The 13,139-nt window shown below is 59.3% G+C and overlaps 2 protein-coding genes across 2 annotated transcripts; one reads left to right on the plus strand and one right to left on the minus strand.

The window, feature by feature from the left end:
* Positions 1-185: 185 nt before the first annotated feature.
* On the minus strand, positions 186-4,633 carry LOC117645417 (sodium-coupled monocarboxylate transporter 1-like). Its single transcript, XM_034385610.1, has 13 exons — positions 4,472-4,633; positions 4,217-4,386; positions 3,744-3,903; positions 3,578-3,646; positions 3,447-3,498; positions 3,291-3,358; positions 3,046-3,200; positions 2,828-2,968; positions 2,612-2,720; positions 1,779-2,072; positions 1,578-1,664; positions 1,299-1,459; positions 186-1,021 (listed from the first exon to the last, which is right to left on the minus strand). The coding sequence occupies exons 1-13, from the start codon at positions 4,490-4,492 to the stop codon at positions 754-756; spliced, it is 1,755 nt and encodes a 584-aa protein (XP_034241501.1). The 5' UTR covers positions 4,493-4,633; the 3' UTR covers positions 186-753.
* Positions 4,634-8,627: 3,994 nt separating this feature from the next.
* On the plus strand, positions 8,628-12,161 carry LOC117645139 (allergen Tha p 1-like). The gene is made up of 3 exons (XM_034385108.1): positions 8,628-8,823; positions 10,872-11,154; positions 11,441-12,161. The coding sequence occupies exons 1-3, from the start codon at positions 8,788-8,790 to the stop codon at positions 11,578-11,580; spliced, it is 459 nt and encodes a 152-aa protein (XP_034240999.1). The 5' UTR covers positions 8,628-8,787; the 3' UTR covers positions 11,581-12,161.
* The last annotated feature ends 978 nt before the right edge of the window (positions 12,162-13,139 follow it).

A 13,139-nucleotide genomic window follows, 5' to 3' on the forward strand; every position in this document is an offset into this window, starting at 1 on the left:
GAGGTTTCGACCAGACAGTCTCGAACGTCACTCTGGCGATCCGAGTCACCTCTTAGTCATGCCCGTCATGCCCCACAGACCCACAGCCTCCTGCTGCAGCGCGCCACTTGTCCGGCGGCGCTGCGCAATGGGTTGCCCGCGCTGCCGGCGCTCGGCCGCTCTCCGCCTTATCACGCTATCACGGCCTCAAATCTCGTCCTGTTCGGATTCTCAGCGGAGAGTCCATCGAGATTACGCGCCTCGAGTGCCGATACGCGCCGTTTCATTACGAAAGTACCTATCGACCTATCGAACGGACGAGTCGTCCGGGAAGCTAACCACTCGCTGGGTGCGTGTCCACCAGGTGGCTCGTTCTGAGAGTCGCGTCGTCACCCTCTCCCTCGCACTCACGGCACGGGGCGTCCCGTGTAGGTGCGAGAGAGATAACCAATTCGCTGAATCAGTCTGGTCGCCGCGATCCGCCACGGTCCTTTCCCGTGTGACTTTGCAGGTCGTCGCCGTGACCTTACGTCTGTCCGTCTCGGATTCGGGAGCCCGCCCAGACTGCTTGGATCGGTCGTCGACATCGAGGAGGCCTTGTTTGTGTGTCAGTCGTTTGTACTATGGTTTTATTTCCACCCTGAAATCGAAATGGCGTCTCCAATGGGTTCAATTTCAGTCGGCGACGAGTGAAGAACAAAAGTAACCAAAGGGTCAGGAACTCTTCATAGCGGCTTGTCGAGTGCGGGTCTGGGCCCCGGTCTGGGCGAGGGTCTAGGCCTGCTTGTAGTTGCCCGTGACGCTGAGCGTGCTGATACTGATGCGGTCGAGCCGCTCCGAGCTCAAGCTGGCCGCCTTCCTGGAGGCCTGCCTCTTCCGGTGCCACTTGGCCACCGGCGGCGTGAGGGTGTTGGAGTCCAGCGCGTCCACGTCGGTGGAGCCCGTCATCAAGGACACGACCGAGCCGACCACCATGACGATGATCCAGCCGCACAGCGCCACGTACAGGAAGGACAGCTTGTAGATGGGCAGCACCGTGGGGCTGCGGCAGGGAGGACACCGTCAGCACACCGTCAGCACCGCGAAGCACTTCGACATTTCACCGCCAGGCCAGACAACAATGAGACAACACTGCTGTACTGTCCTACGCCTGCAAGTGTCGACCACTCCGTGTCCTGCCTGCGCTCTGTTCAACCATTGATTGAGGCTGTCAAGTGTTTGTTGGTCGACACGTTACAGCTTAGGTCAGGGAGTGGTCGATTTGCAAGTGTGCAGCATTGACTTGGATAAGCAGTTTAAGAGCGACGGTCTGTACTCACTCCATGGTAGGCATGACCACGGGCGCCAGTGGAGGCACGCAGCCGCTCACGTTGACGGGCAGGGCCGGGTAGTTGAGGCGGCCCTCGATGGACATGATCTCGTTGCCCACCGAGATCCAGCCCATGACGACGAGTGAGGCGATGCCGCCGGTCAGCGCGCCCTGCAACAAGCAACATCGTCCTGTTTAGCGACTCTGGAGCTCAAAACGCGTCTAGAGTTTTGTTCGCCTGCGCCGGTCTTCTGGCCCACTGTGCCGTGCTGCGCCCGCACACTCTCACCTTCCAGTTGGCGTACGGGTTGAACATGCCGAGCGACGTGATGCCGAACTGAGTGCCCGCAGCGATGCCCATCAGAGTCATCGCCACCTGGGAAACGCAAAATCGGCGACATTGCAAAGGATTCTGGCATAACTGCAATCGAAGCCGAGCGAAGAGAGGCGTAAAAGTACGCTTCAGCTCTACCACTGTTCAGTGTCTGACCTGGATCATGTACTGCAGCCCGGACATGGCCATGGTGAGCCCGGTGCACAGCACGCCCAGGATGACGCAGGCCACCTTGGCGAAGATGGCGCCCTTGAGCTCCGAGATGTCGTTCTTGATGAAGGGCCGGTACAGGTCGTCCAGGACGACGCCGGCCGACGAGTTGAGGGCCACGGAGATGGAGGAGAGCGCGGCGCTGAGGACGCCGGCCATGAAGAGGCCAGGCAGCCCGTGCAGGCCCTCCTCGACCTTCATGACGAACAGCGGCACGATCTGGTCGCTGGTGGCCACCAGCTGGGGAGGGAAAGAAAGGCTTGGTGAGGGAGTCGTGGACAAGGGGTACCCAACTCAAGATAATCATTGCACGTTTAGTTGGTAATCAGTGAAGTAATCAACATCATCCAATGAAATGACAATCATACTTTCGGGGATTCAATCACTCTTGACCATTTTTGCGAGACCACTGCTCCCAAACTATCAGCGGTCAAAGCCTTCCCGAGGCGGGGCATAAAAGAGTAGGGTCTTCAGAATAGTGAGGCGTCGAGGGAGGCCTTTGACCGCACCTAAATTGGATGCAGTGACCGCTCAAAGTCAGCAAAAACGGTGATTTTCTGACATTCATTAACTTTTTGACCATTTTTGCGAGACCACTGCTCCCAAATTATCAGCGGTCAAAGCCTTCCCGAGGCAGGGCATGAAAGAGTAGGGTCTTCAGAATAAAAAGGCGTCGAGGAAGGCCTATGACCGCAACTAAATTTGACGCAGTGGCTGCCCAAAGTCACGAATATTCAATTTCCGACACTTTAACAGTCCTCCCTCAGTCCTTGACTCACGTGGGCGGCGAGCGGATCGCAGTCGCGGAAGTAGGCGAACATGACGAGCCCGATGTAGGTGCAGAAGGTGATGATGCCGATCACGCCCACCATGAAGATGTACGCCGTGCTGCACAAGGAACAGTCAGTCGGTTACGTAGCTAGGTGTCAAGGGGGTGGTCACTTGTCCTCGTCCCCACTGTGTGTGTGTATGTGTGTGTGTGTGTTAGAACTTACGTGCGGGCCGCCCTAAGGGTGGGCACGGACAGGTACCGCTGCACGCAAGTCTGGTTCACGGCGTTGTACCCCGTCCAGTGGAAGAAGCCCCCGATGATGGCGGCGAAGAAGGACGTTCTCTCGAACGGGCTGGGATTCATGCTGCAACAGGAAGCGTTGCTTTATGGAAGAAAAAAATAAGGAGTAAATTCGGGAGATTTGAACCTCGGACACGTTACTTGAAAAACTCGAGCCTGCCTCCCTTGGCGGCTTCCTCCCAGACGACGTGCCAGCCGCCGACGGCGATGGTGCCCAGGACGGCAATGATGATCAGGGGGAGGCAAAAGATGACCATCTGGATGGCGTCAGTCCAAATCACGGCCTTCAACCCACCCTGCAAAAAAAAAGATTAATTTAAAAAAACCGTCCCGTGATTTGTTTTGTGTTGAAAATGTCGCATCGATACGCGCGTTTTCCACTGTACCAGGGTGGTGTAAGTGACGGTGACGATCATGACGATGAGGGCGATCCAGTTTCGAGGATATCCGGTCACTGGAGAAAAAAGTGCGGAAAAACATCAATTATGCACGTGGTCTCATGAGAACAGGTACGGGACCTTTGAAATAACGTCTCCACCTACCTTGCTCGAGCGCAAGGCATGGCACATACACGTAAAGTGGGATGGTGAGAATCTGAAAAAAATAAAAATATGAAAAGAGTTACGCAGGCTGCGTAATTTTAATTCACCATTGGCCTCATTCGATTTCTCACCGCGTCTAGGAGGAAAATAACAGCAGATAGCGTCCTCACGGCATTGTCGTTGAAACGGACGTTCAGGTACTGCAGAAGATTACGACACGTCAACGAGTTTCCTACCTAGCTCTATTACTCAGGTTCAAGTTGTAGCCCCTCACAAAATAATGTCCACCCGTCTTACCTCGAAAGAAGACCGCACCCCCAGGTTCACGAAAACGGGGATGTACAAGTAGCTGATGGCGAAGGCCATGAAGAAGATGCCGATGACGATGGCGAAGTACTGGGTGCCGTAGCTGTAGATGTCAGCCGGCGTTCCCAGGAGCGTGATGCCCGAGATGAAGCTGAGGACGCAGTCAGAGTGCCGTTCAGAACAACAACTCCAGAAGAGGACGACCCAGCCATAGGATACCGAAACGGATCGATATCGGTAGTGGTTTCAGAGCCGTTATCGAATGAGCATCGATTTTTATATCGGCTTTGATTATTTCAATTCCACGTCGAAATCGAAAGTGATACTGATTGTAAGGAAAGCCTCGGGTGATTCGTTAGATATCGATCAGTTTCGACGTCCTAGTTGAAGAGAAAGTCACAGGCGATTCGAAAGATATCGATCAATTTCGACATCCTGGCTGGGAAAACACTCGAAACACCAACCCTGCGATCAAGGAGATGGCCACCGGGATGGTCTTCATCTGGCGGTTGGCCAGGAGGTACTCCAGGTCCGTCTTCTGCTTGGTGCCGAAGCAGCCATAGTAGAGGCCGACGAGCAGCGAGATGCCCAGGGTGAGCGCCAGCACCAGGTAGTCGGCCCAGTGGAACAGGGCCTGCATGTCGAGGAAGAGGTCCATTTTCATTGAACTGAATGAAAGAGTTTGGGAACGCGCTGTGATTGGCTGCGCGACCGGGTACCTTTGGGTCGAGGATCTGCATCTTGACGTCGGCGGCGTTCTCCGCGCTCTGCTTGACGGCGTCCTGGCCGTCGGCGGCGTGCTCCGCGCTCTGCTTGACGGCGTCCTAACTGGCGGCGTCGGCGGCGTCCCGGGGGTGTCTCGCGAGCGCCGTGGTCCGCGTATAAAGAACTCAATGGCGCTCATCCTTGCCATCAGCGGGTCTGTTTGCAGCTGGCCCGCAGACTGATTCCGAGAGTCTTGGTCGCTCTGTCTCTCTCGCACTCATGCGTCGTTGCGTGTCGGTGCGAGAGAGACAGAGCGACGAAGACGACTTTCGGCATGGTGCACGAGTTCCGGCAGGCGGAGGGGGTGCAGGGCCAGGGACCAGGCTTCGCCAGGCTTGTCTCAAATTGTCGCTAAGTGGCATTGGCCACTCAAGAGCCACCTTGAGAGCGCTGCTCGCTCGCGCCACGACCTAGGGAGGATCCGGAGCCGGCCGGTTCGTAGTAGCACTTTGTACCTGACATCGGGACGACGCATGTCAAAATTTTGACAACATGACATTTTTACCTTTTTGGAATCCTCGAAAGCTGCCGCCTCTTTTGAACTTGTTCCCACGGCGTCTCTAACGGCAACTGTTTGGATGCCAGAGAGTGTACCTAACGGCGCATGTCGACAATCATCTGATAAAACCGCGCAAGTCATTACAGAAAAAGTGACATCACACACATGACTCTACTCTACCTAGTGTGGCCTTTGACTGCAAGTGTCGATAGCGCAACGTGTGTAGCCCTTCACCCAACTTCCCGAAGGGCGACGCTCTTCCTGGAGAAGGCCTACGTCACCACCTCGGCGGCGACGCAGCCACCTGCAGACTGATTCCGAGGGTCGTTTTCGTCGCTCTGTCTCTCTCGCACCTGTACGGGTCGCCTCACGAGTGCGACAGAGGCAGAGCGACGAAAACGACCCTCGGAAACAGTCTGCGGCACGCGTCATTCCCGAGCCACCTTGTCACCGTGACGACAGACCCTGGAGCTTCCCGGTGGCGTGGCCGGCGGCGGGTTCGCCCGCCAAAACGGCAAAACGGCCGCCCTTCGCCAGCTCGGCTTGCTGTGCTTGCTGCGCTTGCTCGACCGCGGCGGGGAGGTCGAAGGTCGCCGTCGCCCTGTCTCTCTCGCACTCACGCGGCGCCCCGTATGGCCGTATGGGTGCGAGAGAGACAGGGCGACGAGAACGCGGAGCGCGGAATCAGGCGGCGGCCCGCAGAGTGACGTTTCCTGCAAGAAGTGCGTCATTGTCACGAGGGCGGCCGAGGGCGGTGCTGCAGTGCTTGGCTGTGGCGCGGCCTCTACGGTCAGCGCGTTTGACGCGTTTCGTTGCGTTGTGTTGCGCTTCGGGTTGGCGGCCCATCGCGCCGCCGCCGCCGCGACGCACGTGCGAGCCAGTGGCGGATCCAGGGCCCTGCCTGGGGGAGCACAGTGGGCCAGAAGGCCGGTGGAGGCGGACAAAATTCTAGAACGCGTTTTGAGCTCCAGAGTCGCTATACAGGCCTCGAATCGAACGTGCGAACCAACCAATGGATTGCTCTCCGAACGAGGAATCCATTGGTGGGGTCACACGCTCGGTTCGAGTCCCATTCATCGACTCGAGCTCAAAACGCGTATAGAGTTTTGTCCGCCTCCACCGGTCTTCTGGCCCACTGTGGGAAGGGGTACAAGCTGTTTTTGCATGGGGGGTCAACCTTTCAGGGCAAAATTATTGTCCTGTTGCCCCCCCCCCTTTTTCCACTGGATCCGCGCCGCCGCATTGGCCGAGTGGGAAGGCTGGCCTGGCTGGCCTGTAGACTGATTCCGAGAGTCGCTTTCGTCGCTCCGTCTCTCTCGCATCCATACGGCGCGCCCGATGAATGCGAGAGAGACGGAGCGACGTAAAGGACTCTCGGAATCAGTCAGCTGGCTGGCCTGATGGCCTATACACCGCGTTGACCTCAGCGACTTGCCGACACCAGACGCGACGCGGCGCGACGCAGCGGGCGGCGGGGCGGGGCGGGGCGGCGGGCACGGGGTAACTGGGTAAAACCAGACGGGGGACGCGCGGCGCGCGGCCGCTGAGGTAGGCGTGGGGCAGTGCAGTGCAGTGTCTGCCAGTGCCTGCCAGTGCAACAGCCCAGGAAGGCCGGCGACGACGCCAGGGCGAATTAATCCAATTTCGATGGCCGCGCGTTCAGGTCGCTCGCTCGCTCGCGCGGTGATCGGTGGTTGCAGCAAACACTGATTCCGAGAGTCGTTTTCGTCGCTCGGCCTCTCTTGCACTCACGCGAAGTCCCGTAGAGGTGCGAGCGCGAGGCCGAGCGGCGCAAGCGGCTCTCGGAATCAGTTTGCAGGGGCACTGCTAGGCTGCACTAGCTGCAACGAGGTACATAATGGGGTTCAGTACTGCCTCCTTGGGCCGCCTGGAGAGTAGGCAAAACTCACTGCGATGCTCCAGCAAGTCGGCAAAAAGCAATACTTTACCCCTCCTTACGAAAATCCTGGATCGGCACCTGCCTTTACCACGCTTTACCATACGTAACTCAGCTCTCACGCCCACACACATAGACATAGTAGGCACACACGTGCCCCGCAGAACGTGTCGCTAAAGAGGCGTAACGAGGCTGTTTAGTGGACTCTCAATAGGTTTGGCCCGAGGCGCGGACCAAGGTAGACTCACAATGTCTCACAATGACTCACAACGCCCTAGAGTGCTCCACCTGTACCGCGTTTTCTGCGGGCAAGGAGCACTGTGATGAAAATTGTGGTCGTCACGTGACAAATTCAAGGAAAGTGACGAAAATGTCATCCACTGACCACCTATTTTTACAGCGAGGCTCCAAAAAACCGAGACAAGCCTGGGCGGGCGCCGAACTCAGACGCGTATCATCAAAATTAAAATTTTGCAGCGCCGTTTCGGCCAGTCAGCGCAACGCAACGTCTCTCCCTAGGGCAGTGTGCCGGTCAGCTGACCATTTTGAAACTGCACACACGGCTCGGCTTTCACTGCCCCTCCCGCCGCCTCCTCCCACTCCCCTCCCCTCCCTCCCTTGCCTCCTTCCCCCTCCCCTGCCTCTTCCTCCCCCCCTCCCCTGCGAGGGTGGTGCCCGACCTAGGCGGCGACCTTTTAATGATTCACCTGCCTCGGCTTGTTCGGCCCTTTGAGAGGCGCGGCTCTTAGTGTAGTGGTCCGTCCCTGCCGCCGCCACAGCCGCCACAGCCGCGTCCGTCTGTCGCCCTGCCGATAATGGGCGGGGCGGGGCGGGGCGGCCCTCGTCCATCCATCAATGGCGCTACGGTGTAGTGGTGCGGTTATCTCTGTCGGTATGTGCGGTACGCTCTGCGGCGCTCTGCGGTGCCGCCTGGGTGTCCAGCGATTTGGAAGGATCGTCGTTCCGTCGCTCTGTCTCTGTCGCACTCACGGGGCGGCCCGTCTGGGTGCGAGAGAGACAGAGCGACGCAGCGCTATCGCAGGGAGTCCCGGTCCCCATTTCATTTCCTGACCCCTGGGTCCTCTACGAGGGCCTCTAGGGCTGGGCCGCGTCGCCGCGTCCGGGTGCTTCCCAGTGCCTTTGGCTTCCCAGCCTTTGACGGGCCGGGAAGCCGACACAGGGAAGCTATAAGACTCTAGGAGCACCAGGCGGCCCAGGCGGCCGGACTGACACACTGACAGCGGACACAGAGTGCTTCTATCGGAGAGGCATCCTTCTTGATCCTTGATTAGAGCTATGGAACGCTGGGGGAACGCCGGGAAATCCGGACCGAGTTACAAGCCGGTAAACGTAAAGTAATTATTTTTCTTTATTTTTCGTTTTTTAGAAAAGGGTGTCTGCGTCAAAACAAGAACAACAACATAAAATGCCTTGCAATTCATTCCCTTTCGTCCCCGTCCGGAAGGCCTCGCCGCAGAAGTGCCCCTCACCGATAGCACTTATCATGCACAAACTTGACCGCGGTTCACAAACACGCTCTCACACACACACACTCACACACCCGGTCGGCGACGTCGGCGACATGCCTCCCTCCTTGTCCAGCAGCAGGCTCGTCTGGGTGGCCGGCGGGGACGGCGGGCACGGCGGGCGCGTAGGGGTGGGGCTGGTCGCCGGGCGAGGGGGAGGGGGGGGGTGTCCCCCGGCCCGACGCAGCCCGACGCCTCAACGCACTCGCTCACGCTCGCTCCGGACGGCAGAGGCAAGCCAGGCAAGCCGAGGTAGGCAGGCAGGTTCAGCTGCTCCCAGTCAGTAGTGCATTCGACCTGCAGCGGGCAACATCACCTCCACAGACCCCGTCCGCCATCACAGCCGCCATGTCACCGACGGGAACCCTCAGGACGATAGTGCAGGTGCGTGCCAGTGTGTGAGTGTGTGAGAGAGCGCGCGTGTGTATGTGTGCGGCCAGGGAAAGCGCTTGTCTTGCTGCTTGTGTCCGCCGCTCCGCCCGGGACGCCTCCGGCCTGCCTCCGGCCTCCGGAATGACGTTCTCGTCGACGGCGCCGATGTCCGCGACGGCCGTTTCCCGGTCGTGTCGCTGCTGCTGTTGTTTTTGCGCCGACCCGTCGGCTCGGCTGTCCTTTTCCTGCGACGACCTTCCTCCTCCCGCGGACGAAACAGCACGGCACGGCGCGGCACGGCACGGGCACGCGCCGCGCCGTGTCGACATGGCGCCGCGTCTGGGACACGCGCGTGATGCCCCGGCACGTTCACGCCGCGCACGGCGTGGCACGGCACGGCACGGCAAGGCCGGGGGAAGTCCCTAAAGGGCATAGCCAAGCGGCAGAGCGCGGCGCTACCGCGGCACGGCGGCGCGGCGACAGGTGCGGGGCGTGGCGCGGCGCGGTGCGGCGACGCGAGGCGGAGAAAGCTGTGATGCTGTCGTCGAAGGCGCCGAAGGCTGCGCCGTCGCCGTCATGTACTCTCCGCTGTAACGTGATGCGCGCCGCGCTCGGCGCCGCCCTGGCCAGCCAGCAGGAACCATGAAAACTCGGGAACCAGAAAACTGGAGAACCTCGCGGTTTTTACAGTGCTGACGTTTGCCTTGGCCGTTGTCGCCGCGACCCTTGACCGCGCCGACGTATGGGACGTCCGGTCTGCCGGGGTCCTGACGTCCCGGCGTCCGCGTCCTTTGGCCTCGGCCGCGGAGCGTCCTCTCTGGCGGCGTGCCTGGCCTGCCGGCGGCGGCCTGCCGGACCGGCGGACGGCGACATGGCCATGGACCAGTTCGCAGGTTGGCCCATTTGCCGGGCCGCAACGCCACCAACGCCACGCACGCGACACGTAACGCCTTGGTGTCGCACAGTGGGCCAGAAGGCCGGAGGAGGCGGCCAAAACTCTGGACGCGTTTTGAGCACCAGAGTCACTAAAGAGGACTCGAACCGATCGTGTGACCCCACCAATGGATTCCTCGTTCGGAGAGCTATCCATTGGTGGGGTCACACGTTCGGTTCGAGTCCCATTTAGCGACTCTGGTGCTCAAAACGCGTCTAGAGTTTTGTCCGCCTCCACCGGCCTTCTGGCCCACCGTGTGTCGGGCACGGCCGGCACCGCCGCGGTAACGCGCCGACCAGGGCGACCGCAGCGACGCGCGCAAAGCGTTTCAGTTGGTTTTGGATCCGGCCATCACGGGCGATGATATCCCGCGGTCCGGTTTCGGTATCGGAATCGGCATCGGCCCGGCGGCCCGGCCAGGCCAGGCCTGGGTCCGCGCAGCTCGGCGTGTCCGGGGTTGTGCTGAACGCGTCCTGCGTTGCCTGCGTCCTGGTTATGCCGCGGCCGGTACCGACGGCGACGTAACGACGAGTCGACTCGCGTAATAACAACATCGCGACGCCGCCCCGCCCCGCCCCGCGTCGCGCCTGCCACGCCCCTCCACCTTTCCCCGGGGCTTTCTCTCGTCGATGGCAGCATCCTTCCGCCCTACACACACTACACGAGCCGAGCGGGCCCCGCCCCGCCGCGCCACCCCACCGCCTCGCCGCGAGGAAAATTGAAATGGAAAACCGCGCTCCTTCCGCACAGTGGATTTGCCAGAAGACCGGTGGAGGCGGTCGAAATCCCGGGCGCGTTTTGAGCTCCAGAGTCGCTAAATGGGACTCGATTCGAACGTGTGACCCCACCAATGGATTGCCCTCCGAACGGGGAATCCATTGGTGGGGTCACACGCTCGGTATGAGGCCTGTTTAGCGACTCTGGAGCTCAAAACGCGTCTAGAGTTTCGGCCGCCTCCACTAGTCTTCTGGCCCACTGTGTGCCGGCGCCGATTTGAATGGAAAAGCCTTGGCGCGCTTTTCCGGCCGTGACCGCACTGCTAGACAAAAGACGGACGGCGTCATTGTGGTTGTCGTCATCGCCGCCGCACGTGTCGCAGTGTTCTAACCGGCACCCTTTGTTGCAGGCGGCGCCGCTGTTGCTGTGTGGCCTCTGCGTGGTGCTGGCGTCCCCCGTGCCGCAGCCCGGGCCCTACCCCGCGCCCTACCCGGTGGCGGCGCCCTACCCGGGGCCCTACCCCGGCCCCTACCCAGCGCCCTTCGCGCGCGCCCAGCCCGGCCCGCAGAACAGGCCGCCCGTGTCCGACGCCCAGCTCGAGGGCGCGCTCGGCGACAGGCGCTACCTCCAGCGGCAGCTCAAGTGCGCGCTCGGCGAGGCCCCCTGCGACCCCGTCGGCCGCAGGCTCAAGAGTAAGTGCAACATTGCATTTCTCTCAACTAAAAAAAAAATTAAGTTACTATCAAGGGGAAATAACTCCAGCTAAATTTGTATTCCAAAATTCATCAAGCATGTAAAATTTACTAAAATTCATTGAAATTCATCAAACTTTATGAAAATTCATCGAAATTCTTCTTAAAATTCAGCAGTTTTTGCCCGAAATTCATTGAAATTCGACTGAAATCCACAGTGATTTCCCCTTGATCATGCTCTTGTAAGTATTACTACCTGTTTGTCTGACTGGCCGTTCCGTTGCAGCCCTGGCGCCCCTGGTGCTGCGAGGAGCGTGCCCGCAGTGCAGTCCGCAGGAGACCCGCCAGATCCAGAAGGTGCTGTCCCACATCCAGAGGAACTACCCCAGGGAGTGGAGCAAGCTGATCCGGGAGTACGCCGGCTAGGCCAGCCTAGGCCTCCCCCACCTCTTTTACTTAAAACCAGTCATTTTATTTATTGATTAAGCGTGCCGGCCCGGTTCGCGTGCCCTGTTTGTGTTTTTTTGTGAGGTTGCCCCTGCCTGGAGGGGTGCTCTGCTGCATCATATTGATGTTCTCTCCGCCGAGTACTTTACACTGTGATAAGTTTCACGTTTTGGAATGTTTCGCCCGCCGGCCTGCGTCGTAGACAAATTTGTTTGTTGGCCAGAGATGCTGTTTTAAAAGAGAATTCGCCCGCGTCATGTTGTGTTTTTGGGAGGAAGCCCCCTCTGAACGTGACTGTTATTATGACATCATTTTTTTTTCAAAGCCGAATTCGCACTTTTGCGTGGTGCGCGAAATTCTCGAGGCTCTGCCTGTGATTCTGCCGAGGGGCTTTTTGTATGTACGATTGTGAATCACGAATCTCGCTTTTGTCATGGACCTGTCCTTTCACCCATATTTCATAGATTTTTATTACTATTATTATTATTGAAAGTATTTAATTCGTTCACGTCATTTTTGTACTGTAAGTCATCTATCAGATTAAAGTAAGTTAAACATAATTTGGTCTTATCTTCATTTACTATCGATGCGTCGATCCTGCCGTGCATTACCGTGCATTGCCGTGCATCGCGCCGCCGCGGCGAGGTGGCGTTGCGTTGTCGCCTTGCCCCACTCGCACCGACTCGCACCTCGCTGGCACCGCCCGAGGCACCGCACTGCAAGGCAACACACCGCGAGGCCAGGCCGCGGCACAGTGGGCCAGAAGACCGACGGAGGCGGCAAAAACTCCAGACGCGTTTTGAGCTCCAGAGCCGCTAAGCGACTCCATTCGGGCCTCATTCGGAGAGCAATCCATTGGTGGGGTCACACGTTCGGTTCGAGTCCCATTAAGTGACTCTGGAGCTCAAAACGCGCGTAGAGTTTTGTCCGCCTGTGCCGGTCTTCTGGCCCACTGTGGAACGCGCGGCGCCGCGGACCAACACGACTCTCGCAGTCAGTCTGCAGAGGGCAGCCCCTCCCCTCCCCGACACGGCGGGGTAGCCAATGCCCCCTCCCCCAAGGAGGGCCGGCCGGGGATGTTTGCCCACTTTCAAAGAAAGACGCGCAAACCATACAGTGGCGTGACGGTGGCTGGCGAAAAGGAGTCGCAGGGACTTCCGCGAGGCACGGCCAACAGTGGCGGATCCAGAGTCATTCCGAAAGGCGGAGGCTGAGTAGCACTTTTTGCCTACGTACAGTGGCGAAGTGTAGCCATTTGCCTACCTTTCAGGCGGCTGTCTGGCCGGCGCGGGAGGCCATTGTGTTTTTGCCCCTCGTCCCCTGGATCCTCGCCGACGCCCACCCCGCAAAGTCCGCGGCCAAGTCCGGCACACAGTGTCGTGGCCAGGGAGCCGCAGGGAACCGCAGGGGACCGCAGGGACCGCAGGCCGCAGGGGGCTCTGAACGCAAAACTTGATTGCGGCACCGCGAGCGAGTGTCGCAAATAACGCAAAACATGCAGGAACTGACCTCCTTCCAGAGACACGCGGCGGCCGCGG

This window comes from Thrips palmi, unplaced genomic scaffold, assembly GCF_012932325.1.
Source record: "Thrips palmi isolate BJ-2018 unplaced genomic scaffold, TpBJ-2018v1 HiC_scaffold_18, whole genome shotgun sequence".
NCBI classification, from domain to species: domain Eukaryota; kingdom Metazoa; phylum Arthropoda; class Insecta; order Thysanoptera; family Thripidae; genus Thrips; species Thrips palmi.

Bases quoted from the DNA above. Each gene is read 5' to 3' on its own strand.
- LOC117645417 (XM_034385610.1), bottom strand. From the start codon at position 4,492: ATGCAGATCCTCGACCCAAAG. The intron at 2,073-2,611 runs GTGAGTCAAGGA...TTCCCTCCCCAG, and splicing joins GCGATCCGCTCGCCGCCCAC to CTGGTGGCCACCAGCGACCA. The intron at 1,460-1,577 runs GTGAGAGTGTGC...TGCTTGTTGCAG, and splicing joins ACCCGTACGCCAACTGGAAG to GGCGCGCTGACCGGCGGCAT.
- LOC117645139 (XM_034385108.1), top strand. From the start codon at position 8,788: ATGTCACCGACGGGAACCCTCAGGACGATAGTGCAG. The intron at 8,824-10,871 runs GTGCGTGCCAGT...CCTTTGTTGCAG, and splicing joins CCCTCAGGACGATAGTGCAG to GCGGCGCCGCTGTTGCTGTG. The intron at 11,155-11,440 runs GTAAGTGCAACA...GTTCCGTTGCAG, and splicing joins CGTCGGCCGCAGGCTCAAGA to CCCTGGCGCCCCTGGTGCTG.